This window comes from Leucopleurus acutus (genome assembly GCF_964270905.1).
Source record: "Leucopleurus acutus genome assembly, chromosome: 2".
In the NCBI taxonomy this organism is placed as follows: Eukaryota; Metazoa; Chordata; class Mammalia; order Artiodactyla; family Delphinidae; genus Leucopleurus; species Leucopleurus acutus.
The window spans coordinates 80,843,147-80,854,538 of NC_139143.1; the positions used below are offsets into that span (position 1 = coordinate 80,843,147).

Sequence of the window (11,392 nt, forward strand, 5' to 3'; positions counted from 1 at the left end):
GTGATATCAAAGCACCACCCTTTTGGGGAAGCTAGGGTAGATGGAAGGCGGGGAGCCCCGAGAGCCAGGCAGGCTCATCCCGTCACTGTCTCTACCACCTCTAGGCTTGCAGGCCGCTCCCTGGCTGCTCTCATACCCACCTCATGCCTTGCTGGGTCAGGTGTCCTGCTACCTCCTCCTGTACCCCAGAATGCCCACTTTGTTCCCACACACAAGCCAGGAGCCAAAACAAGTGTCTCTATTTTCTTTTTAAACCCAGGTGTTTGGAAGCAATATAAAACCTCTCCCACACACCCAGAACCCCAGAACTGCCCACCCAGGAGAAAAGGAGATTTAGGGTCCTGGCCCCTCATTCTTTGATGCTGTAGAGTAGGTGTGGGGACAGAGGGGTGGGATAGGGGGCTTCTCTTGTCCCTGAGAAGGCAGAGGTACTGGCTAGCCTGCCCTTCCCCAGGCTTGGTTACCTCGGGCCCTCCCCTTACTCCTGCACCAGCAGCAAACTCAGTAGAAAGGAAAAAAAACCTAAAAATAAGAACAGTCCTCCTCTCCCTCTCAGGTGGCCTTCCTGCTCCTACCTAGTTAGGGAGAGGGCTCAAGTATTGCCACTGATGGGAGTTGGGCAAGGACCACAAGAGCTGGCATGGAGGGGCTCTGCCCATTCCTGTCTCCCTACCAGGAGGGGATGGGAGAGATGGATAAATGAATGGATAAATAAAATGAATTGATAATAAATAAAATTAGCAAATGAGTGAATAAATACAATTATTAAATGATTGAATAAATAAGAGTAAATAAATAAGGAAGGGAGCAAGGAAAGAAAAAATTCCATCTAAGGATTCACTTGCCCCCAACCTGGGGGGAATCTACGCTGGCACACTAAATAAGGGGGTGTCAACAATCCCTTAGCTTCAAGGGGGTCGTCACTGGGACAGGGGCATAGGGAGGAGGTGGCTCCCAGTTTACAAAAAGGCAGTTCTATCACAGAGACAGAGAGTGCAAGGAACTTGTCAGGAGATGTGTGTTCCCACTCAGGGGGTATAGACAGGGAGGGTCCACGCATGGCAGTAAAGCTGGATGCCCACACCAGGGACCCAAGACATTTGTTGACAGCAGCGGGGGGACAGGTAATTGGCAGTGCCCAGCTATGCTAGCGGACAGGAAGATAACCATGCCAGGCAGAACCTGCAAGGTCATGGGCAGGAAAACAGAGACATCTAGTTACTTGGCAGTGATGGTGGTGGCAAGTACTTGTGCTTAGTAAGATGGGATCATGGGCCCAGGCCTGCACCTGGCAGGACCATGGCTAGGGGAATACCCTCATCAGAGGGCTTGGAGTCACTTCTACTTGGCAGTGGAGACATACAGCGTCTGGTACAGTGCCTTGAACGTGGTAGGCGCTAAGTATCTTTGATGAATGGGTGAATGGATTAGGAGGATGTCAGGTTGCAAGGCGCCTGAGCTGAGAACAGAGACCATCTTCTTGGTACTAAGGGGAGATACTCCCATAGAGCAGTGTTTCAGGTCCCCTCGGTGTCCCCAAGAGGCGTCTGCCCTCTGGCACATGCTACGGCACCCAAGAGCTTACCCAAAGGTTTCACATGTTGGAAGAGAGTTGGGGGCCCCGGGGAGTGGCTGGCTCAGGCACTGATGGCCTGGGGGGCTGGGCTGTCCCTGGAGGCTTAGCCAGGAGCCCTGAGGGGGGCAGGCGTTCACCTCCTGAGCCCTTACACCCAGGAGAGCCATCACCTGCTGCCCGCTGAGGCAGAGAGGGCTGGGAGGCTGAGAGTGGGCGGCCCCGAGGTCCTAGTCGCCGTCCACCTCCTCCTGGGGGAGGCCCCAGCAGTGACACCTGGGAGCGCCCAGCCCGGGATAGGCTGGCATGGAGGGTTCGGGCAGGTGGGGCCGGCAGGCGGGAAGTGGATGCCCAGGGTCCCCGGGCCAGCAGAGGGCCGGCTCGGACAGGGACAAGTGGGGAGGCTGGGGAGCCTGCTCCTGCTGATCTTCGAGCAGAGCGAGCAAGGAGGGTGACCGGAGAGTCAGGGGAGAGGGGGAGAGGGCCCCGCTGGTGTGTCAGGGCAATGGCCACATTGGAGGTCACGGCGGCTGCTTGCAAGGGTGCGTGCACTAGTGGCTCCCACAGCACCGGCTTTCCGCTGAGCCGAGCTCCTGTGCCTGGGGCCAGGCCCCGAACACCCCGAGCCATATCCCTGTCGTGTTGCACCAAGTGCTGCTCCATGATGCCCCCACTGCTGCCTGGACTTGGCTCAGAGCGCTTCCGCTGCAGTATGGAATTCTTCTTGCCTAGAAATTGTCCCGGGGGAAGGAGTTAAGGATAGGAAAGGAATCCAAGATGAAGGTTGGATATCAGAAGTATGAGGGTAACAAGATGGAGTCAAGGGATGGTGGTGGGGTGAAGGTAGGGGATAGGGGTCAAGAGGATGGAGATGGAGTTGCAGGATGGAGATTGGGAGATGGGGGTTGGAGGAAGAGGGTCAGGGGATGAGTATGTATCACAGATGGTGAGGGTCAGGGACTGGTACTCAGGGAAGGAGGATTCAAGGCATGGGAACTTGGGGTGATATCTCCAAGGGTAGGAGATGCTGAATGGTAAGGACAGTGAGCCAGTGTTGAAAGCCCTATTGGGGCATTTGCTGGGACTAGGTTGGGCTGGGGTGTGATGCTGAGGCGCTGGAGCCTGGGCCCTGGACCACTGGGGACTCCTTGCTATGGACAAGGGGTGAGGGCACAGCCTGGACCCAGAGCAGACAGGGTGGAAAGGCCTCACCAATGCGGCGCAGCCGATCCATGGCCACTGTCTCGAAGGCCCGGCGCATCATGGGGAACTCCTCGAGCACGGCGTTGAAATGGTCCACGCTGAGCGAGTAGAGGCGGCAGTAGGTGTCAGCACGCACACTGGCTGTGCGTCGGCCCCGAGTCAGCAGACAGATTTCTGGTGAAGTTGGGAGGAGGCCTTCAAAACCACTGTCCACAGAACTCCCTCTCACTGGGCCTGCAGCAGCTGACCCAGATTCCTCAGGCTCCTCCCCAGATGGGAGAAACTGACGATTACCCACCCACCCAGGGTCCCTAAATGCTCCAAGCATGGTCACTCTCCAGACCTGCATAATTACTGTCCTTCTCATTCTGTCCGAATTAAAGCTGATGACCAGGCAGCTCTTGCTGGCCCCCAGACTCCTAGTTACTCCACTCCACTTTAATTCCCAACCCACCTCCTGCTTTAGCCCAAGGGGTAGGCCTGGGGCAGTGCCCTCTGTGTGCCCTCCCCTCCCACCCCTTTGAAGGAACACCAAGGGCAACCCAGAAGGAGAAAAGCAGTGCCAAAGGGCAAAGGGTAACACAATGGGGAGGTTGGAAGGTGGTGGGTGATTTGGGGACTGCGAGAATATATGAGCCTCAAATCACTTTGGGTAGCAGCTGGCAGAACTGCCCCCACTGCCACAGGCTGGGTCCCTGATTCATACCACTAAGGCATTCCACAAGGGAGCCACAGAGGTCAAGCCCCTGGGAAAGCACTGCTTTATTCCTATCTTTCTCTCATGGAAATCTCATGAGATCCTTGGATTTCACTGCTTAAGGATTCTAAAAGGCCCACTGGCCCAGTAATTTTCAACCTGGCTATACATTGGAATCTCTTAAGAAGCTTTTAAAAATACAGAACTCCAGACCCCAGACCCAGAGATTGTGATTGAATAGGCCTGGGGAGGAGCTGCAACTCTCTGATCCTGCAGCATAGCCAGGTGAAGACCCTGATCCAGGGGAGCAGTTGCCCTCTGCTCCAGACCCCCCGACCCTCCCTGAGGCCTGCTGACCCCCAAAGTATGATCCATCAGTGAGGCGGGTGTCCCGGGCGCCACGTGCCAGCACACTGAGCAGCCCATGCTGGATGAAGTACATCTTCCTGCCCACGGAGCCCTCACGCACCACGAGGTCCCCCGGCTGGAAGACCTCAAAGCGTAGCTTGGTGAGCACGGCCGTGACGAAGCTGGGGTCGGCGTGGGCGAACAGTGGCATGTGGGCCACGAGGCCCCGGCAGGTGAAGTTAATGATCTCCTGGGCAGGGGAGGGGCCTGTCAGGCAGGCTATGCCCCCTGCCCCGAGGTGCCCCCATCGAGCTCATCTGTCTCCAGAAGCCCCACCCCTGGGGCCATGATCTGCCAAAGGACGGGTATGCTTCAGTGGGCCTGGGACCATCTCTAAGCTCCTGCCTTCAGAGCTCTCCCATGAGCCTTCACAGGACCATCCCCCACAAAGAGAGACCCCTGCAGCCCTCCCCAGTATATTTCACCCCTATAAGAGCTTCAAGAAAGACCCTGGCCCCTAAAAGTCCTCCAAAGGCCTGACCTCCCATGGGGCCCTCTGTAGGCCCCACTCCCTGTAGGTGCACCTGCTGACCAATAGCCCCCACCCCAGATGGCATCCCAGAAGCCCAGGTCCTTGAAGAGCCTCCCTCCAGGGCCCCGCCCAGTCCCACCTCCCGAAGTGGTTCGCTCAGCTCTCCTAGGATGCTTTCCTCGTCAAACATCTTGCCCTGGTAGCGGTGCTCATAGTACTCATGGATGCGCTGCCGTGTGTCAGCTGGCAGCTTGTGGAAGGACATATACTGCTCCACCTGCTTGTACTGGAGAGCCAGCCGATGGCCAGCAGGCAAGAAAACACAGAGACAGATGTGGAGCCAGAACAGTGTGTGGGGAGCGGTGTGTGAAGGAAGGTCACAGACGTGGGCCAAACCCAGAGGGTTGAAACATGGAGGCAGAAGGGTATATAGATAATGGTGGATACAGGGAGGACACAGAGCACAATCACAAGAAAAGCCAGACATGGGCGGGGGGGCGGGTCCAAGGACAGGTGCATTGGTCCAAACAAGGAAAAGGTACACACATGGCACAAATGGACATGGGGCAAGGCAGGACACAGAGATCCAACAAGGGCATGCGTCAGAATGGGCTCCAAGTTGAGCTACCCAGCCTCCAGCACCCCTCCCCTGCCTTCTCCTGCCCCTGCTGACCTTCTCCTGGTACTGACGCCGAGAAGAGTCCAGGGACTGGATGAGGGCAGTGGCGTGGCCGATGAACATGGCGTAGCACGTGGCACCCACGATCATGCTGAGCATGGTGAGCCAGACGTCGGGCATGCCCACAGGTGCCTGCTGCCCGTAGCCAATGCAGAGCATGTGGCTCATGGCCTTGAACAGGGCGTGGGAATACTGGCGGCCCCACGAGTAGTTCTGGGGGGCAGAGCGTATTGCAGAGCTGGGCACAGACCCCTCAGAGCCTCATTCACCTCCTGCCCCCTCTTCTCTTTCAGTTCTTCTGTCTGCCCCCTTCTACTTTAGACCTGCCTGCCAGGGGAGGAACCTAGGTTTGGTTCTGGGGGGCCTGAGACAGAAGGGGCCTCTTTTACAGCATGGGGGCTGCAGTTTCTGGCTAGGTTTCCTTCCCTGCCTGCTCCCTCCAACACACAGACACTTCTTCCGGGCCTCTTTCCTCTCACTCTCCTCTCACCTTCCCACCTCCTCTCTCCTGTCTTCTCTTTTGGCCATCTCTCCATCATCTCCCACCTCCTGCCCCCTTTGTTCATCCCTCCTGCTCAGGGAGAAGAGCCCTTCGAAGGCCCAGGAGGGGCTGAACTGTGGGGAGTTCTCACCACCATATGGTTGATGGAGACCCAGCAGTCGGGAGGGAAGTCCTGCAGCATGGGGACCAGGAACTGCAGACAGCCATCCCAGTGACATAGCAGCAGCATCATTCCGATGAGGTTGAAGATGCGAACCACAGCACTGGCCAGGTCATAGGTCATGTGAAAGATCTGAGGAGTCCGAGGAGGGGCTGCTGTGGACAGGAACCCCTCTCTGCCAGTACTTCTCCATTCCTGGCCTTGCAAATACTCTCTTTGAATTTCTCTCTAGCCCCGGCCCTCATGAATGTTAAAACTGTGGCTATTATTCACTCGTATAGAGCTTTACAGCGTATATAGCTAATACAAAGGAGGTTGTATTACTACTCTCATCTTATAAAAAGGAAAATCGATGCCAATCATGTGCCCCAAGTCACACAGCAAGTGTCACAGCAGAGACTCAAAAAGGTCTGCTGCACAAGTTGCCCAAGTGTAGCCTGGGAAAGAGGAGAGAGGGCATTTCACAGTGTAATGTCCCCAGGGCATATATAACGATTAATGCCAGAAGTCCTCTTCCCCTCCAATAATAAAAATAATAATAGGTAGTTTACTGAGAACTTACTATGTGCCAGGCACTGTTCTAGGTGCTTTACAGGTATTAACTTCTTTAATCCTTACAACCTTATCATATGTTAGTATATTTAACATTTTCATTTTATAGAAGGGGAAACCAAGTCTCATACAGTAAACAGTAAAACTGGGATCTGACCACAAGCAATGAGATTGCAGAGCCCACACTCTGAACACTAAAATCTGCTGCTGTCCTGAAGCTGAAACTCAAGCCTCTCCCACACTCTGCAATTCTTAACTCCTCTCCTACACCTTCCTCCCAGAGTCCAACTAACCCTCAAGTCTTTGTCCAGCAGTTGTGCTCCACCCTCCTGCACCACCACCTTCTCACCTTGAGGACCCATCCCCTGAACACTCATTCTGTCCCTGCTTCTCCTCTATCAACTTTGGAGACAGCCCTCCCTTGGAAGCCCCACCCATCTGCCCCACCCCATAAAGTCACCAGGAGCCCCACCCATATCGCTGTCTGGAGTAGTCTGCAAGCCCCCTGCCCACCTCCCCACCCCACCTCCTCCCACTGGTGTATGTAGCGGATGAGGCGGGAAAGGCGGAGCAGCCGCAGCAGGCTGAGGATCTTGGTGAAACGCACGATGCGCAGGGCCCGAGCTGTTTTGTAGACCTCGGTGTCCAGTCGGGGCTCCAGCTCCACCACCAGGAAAATGTAATCCACAGGAATAGAGGAGATAAGATCAACCAGGAACCAGGTGCGCAGGTAGCGTGTGCGGATGGCCCGCGGTGCCAGCAGGATCTCAGCACCCTCCTCTACCACAATGCCTGTGCGGAAGTTGAGCACCAGATCCATCAGGAAGAAAGTGTCAGAGAGGACGTTGAAGACGATCCAAGGTGGGGAGTTCTCCTCCTTGAAGAAGGTGATGCCCACAGGTAGCACAATGAGGTTCCCCACCATCAGCAGGAGCATGATCAGGTCCCAGTAAAACCTAAGGTAGGGATGGGATGGGAAGTAAGACCACAGTGATATTTCACAATGATGGTCAGCCACCAGACTAAGGGTAGATAGTCTCTCAGACAAAAGTGGGCAAGGATACAGAACAACAGAATGACCATTCACAGCTAGTGGGAGTGTAAATTGGGACCACCATTTGGAAAAATAGTTTGGAATTATCTAGTAAAGTTAGACATTTGCATCCCCTGCAACCCAGCAATTCTATTCCTAGGTATACACACATTCAAGGGAAAAATGTGCTCCAGGAGATATATACAGGGATAACAGCATTAAATCTGGAAATAATCCAAATGTCCATCAGTAGAAAAATGTAGACAAATGAGATAAACACAATAGATAAATAGATAAATAGACTATGATACACTCATACCCTGGAATATTATACAACTGTGAAATCACCTAACTGCAGTTACATTCCGCAGTACGAAGGAATCTCACAAATTAAATGTTGAGAAACAAAAGGACACACACTGTATGATTCCACACATACAAAATTCAAAAATAGGCCAAACTAAACTGCGTCATTTAGGGATTCACAGAAAAGTGGTAAAACTATAAAGAAAAGTAAGAAAATGAGTACCAAAAGTTAGAATAGTGGGTTTGGGAAAGGAATGTGAGAGCAGCAGGGAGCCTTCTGGGGTATCAGCAATGTAGTCTCTCTTGACCTAGATAGTTGTTACATGTGAGTTTGCTTTACAATTATTCTTTCATATGTGTGTGTGTGTGTGTATATATATATATCCTGCTATGTACTATACTATATATATCTACCTTATATATTCACTATATATATCTCTACTATGTATATATCCCTAGTAAATATATCCCTAATGTGCATATATATATTCTTTATATAGTAATATATACATAATATCCTTACTATATATATATGATCTATGTCACTATTATTAAATATTCTTATTATTAAATATTTTTTAAGTTAACAAAAGGTAAATACCCTGTGCTGATCTCATAGGGTTGTTGAAAAAATATGCACTGAGACAACGGATGTGACTGTGCTGTACAAGCACTATTTGGATTATGACTCACCCACTCTTTATCCCCAGATTTCTGAAGAGGTTGCTGCTTTTCCCATCTCTAGCTCTCTGTCCATTCCTAGTCTAGGACTTCATGCCTTCCCTAGCCCTCCCCAGCTTTCCCCACCCCATCTCTCCTCCCCAACACAGTTGGGCCCATAGTTTCTGTTTCTCTGCTGGGATCTGCTCATCTGTGTCCCAGGGTGGGGATGATCTGTCCTGCCTCCCAACTGAAATACCTTTTCAGGTATGCCCCTCCCTCCTCCACAGCACCTCAGACAGTGCTGCTGCACATACAGAGAAGCTCTATAGCAGATCCTGAGACAGCAAGGCTTGAAGCTCTGCACTCCTTTCCTCCCCTAACCTCCCTGTGCCCAATGGGACTCTGGCTGAGCCCAGGCAAGGGTATGGGCAGGGGAGAGCCATACTGCTGTGGTGGAAGCTGTGAAAAGAAGAGGTCAGGAGGGAGTGAGGTGAAGCCTTCATTCAAAGAAGTTCATTGGACAATCTCAGGGTCCCAAGTAGCTATGGTGGTTTCAATTCCAGGACACACCTAGATGCAGTATCAACCCAGGACCCAGTCCCTTCTGACTCTGACTGCAAAAATCAACCCTTTCAGCCCCAGAAAGAAGTTTGGTGGTCCCCAAGTCCAGGCCTCCAGGAAGCCCTTCAGACTGTGTGATTTCAATCAACAACAAATCCTGGATCCCCTCTTCTTCTCTTTCCTGGCCACTGGAGAAATCCTGTACTGTAAGCTGGGAGAGGAGAGGGAAAGAGGGTTTGCCTAGCCATAGAGCATCTTCACAGCCTGACTCACAGGCAGTCACAAGCCTGGCGTGTGATGCAGGAGAGAGGACAGAAAAGAAGCACAATAATAAGGGGGATACATAGCTTCTGGGGATACATCTGAGGGTGAAATGGGGGAGGGGAGGGAGAGCCACAGGAGACTAGAAAAGGTGCACTGGTAGGGTGAGAATGAGGCAGTAAAAAGGAGGGGAATGAAAGGAAAAATGAGAGAAAGAGGAACATTTAGGGAGTGTGTATGTCTGTGGATTAAGATGATGTCTACGTCTCCAATTGTGTTTCCAGGCCCCTGATTCACACCTCATCCTTTCTGCTCATTTAGCTCCCCAGGTTAGGTGCTTTGCATGCATCCTTGCCACATCCAGAAGCTGTCCTTCATTTCCCCCAAGGACAGGGTTGCTCTCCTCCCCTAGCGACCTTGATGTAGAGGTACAGCCTGATGGGGACTATGGAATGGCCCCACCCCCACTCTTCGTTCCTTCGGTCTGGTAGTCACCTGGGCGATGGTCATATGGGGGGTGGCCTTGCCCCTGTGTTGCTGTCTCAAATCGCTCTGCGTCCAGGCCCTACCCTGCCGAATGCCGCCTTCAGCACCAGGGACAGCGATCAGAACTACTGTCTGGACACTCCCTCCTCCCCTTCCGCAGCGTCCCTATTTTTTCTGGTCGCCTGCCCTGCTGAACTAGGCGGGTGCTGGGGGTGGGAATGGGGACAGTGGGAAATAGCGGGGCTTGGTTTCTCCCTCAGGCTGACCCAGAGCCTCGGAACATGACAAAATTCCCCAGATCCCCAGCAAGCAGGACAGGAGGAGAGAGCAGTCCCTAATTCCAGTATTCCCTGTGGTGCAGGTAGGGTACCGGGTTCCTGAAATGGGAAATCCAGGTCTCTGTTGTCCGCTTGTCCCTTCCGTCGCCCCCAGCATGAAAAGTCACCAAGGACCTCCGGCTGGTGATCCTTCACCCAAGAATTCTCGGGCTAGGTTGGGGGAAGTGACTCTGTCGGCCCAACAGGGGACCCCTGGGCCGGAAATGAAGTGTCCGTGGAGGGTGGGGCAGGCCCGGCCCCCCTGTCGCGGCCCGTGAGGGTGGGATCTGTGTCCCCCGCCCTCCCTGCCGGACCCCCAGTACCGGAAGTCGCTGTAGGGGTGGATGATCCAGGCCCCCGCTGACTTGACTCGCTCCTGCTCGATTTCCACTGCTTTGTGGCTGCCGAACACGCGAAGGGAGAACTTGTTGACCGTGGGCTGGAGCAGCGTCCCGAGCTGCCTCCTCTTGGGCTCGGGCCCGGTCGCGGGCCTGGACCCAGGGATCGGATCCGAGGCCGTGGTTGTAGACGCCGGGGCAGCAGGAGGCGCCCTCTCCAGCCCAGGGGTCGCCCCATCGCTGGCCCTAGTCGTCGGCCTCTGCTCCGCCTCCATGACGCCCGTTAGCTTACACGTTTGGCCTCCTAGACCCTGCCGCGGCCATTCGGGACCCCCGACCCCTCCCGGAGTCGGAGCGGGCGCAGCCCGGCTGACTCGGAGCGGAGGCGTAGTCGGCTGGGAACCGCCGGCGCGCGGAGAGGAGGGGGTGTGTGCGACAGACTCTCCCGCGGGCGGCGGGCGGGTTGCGATGCGCCCCCTGGCGAAAGCCGAGCGAAGGCTGGGCAGGGCGGGCGGAGGCGGGGCGGACCGAGAGCCATCCGGGAGGGGGCGGGACCAATGTAACCTGTAACCCGAGGGACCCCCCCCCGAGGCGGGCGTGGCTTAGCCAATGGGGGCGGTCCTCCAAGTATAGGAAGAGAAGGAGGGGAAACGAAGCCAGTGCCACGGAGAGGGCATGGTCTAGAGTTGAAGGGCTTTTATCCCCTGAGTGCCAGGGAGGCGGAGCCGCCTGCGAGTGGCGGGTAAACCGGATGCTGGTTGTAGCTCGTGAGGCTCGGGAGGGCGAAGAATTGGGAACCAGTGGAAGAGATGGGGAATAGCTTTTAAGATTCTTCTTACCCACTCTCGCTTATGGAGTTCCTGCGTTTCACTTTTTTTCTCTCAGCACTCTCCTAGGCATACTCCTTTCTTCTGACCTCCTCCATACTGCTCCCTCTCGTATTTCATTTCCGAACTCATCTGCCAGCCCTCACCAAAAGCAATTCTGCCAGTTACTGAGTGGACGCTGAGGATACAAGGATGAACACAAAGTCCTATCCATAAAGCCAGTGCTCCTCTATGCCCGCAGATGAGACAGGTAAATTACAGTGCTATGTGATGTAAAGGGCTATTTTGGGGGTTTTTTGGCTGTGCTGCGCGGCTTGCGGGATCTTAGGTCCCCGACCAGGGATTGAATTGAAA

The 11,392-nt window shown here is 54.2% G+C and overlaps 1 protein-coding gene across 1 annotated transcript; it reads right to left on the reverse strand.

Annotated features, from left to right (window-relative positions):
• Nucleotides 1–1,594: 1,594 nt before the first annotated feature.
• Nucleotides 1,595–10,486, reverse strand: HCN3 (hyperpolarization activated cyclic nucleotide gated potassium channel 3; the record flags this gene model as incomplete). The annotated part of the gene is made up of 8 exons (XM_082834291.1): nt 1,595–2,301; nt 2,786–2,950; nt 3,831–4,071; nt 4,493–4,639; nt 5,027–5,245; nt 5,665–5,826; nt 6,773–7,202; nt 10,197–10,486. 8 exons carry the CDS (start codon nt 10,484–10,486, stop codon nt 1,595–1,597), a joined length of 2,361 nt encoding a protein of 786 aa, XP_082690417.1.
• Nucleotides 10,487–11,392: the final 906 nt, after the last annotated feature.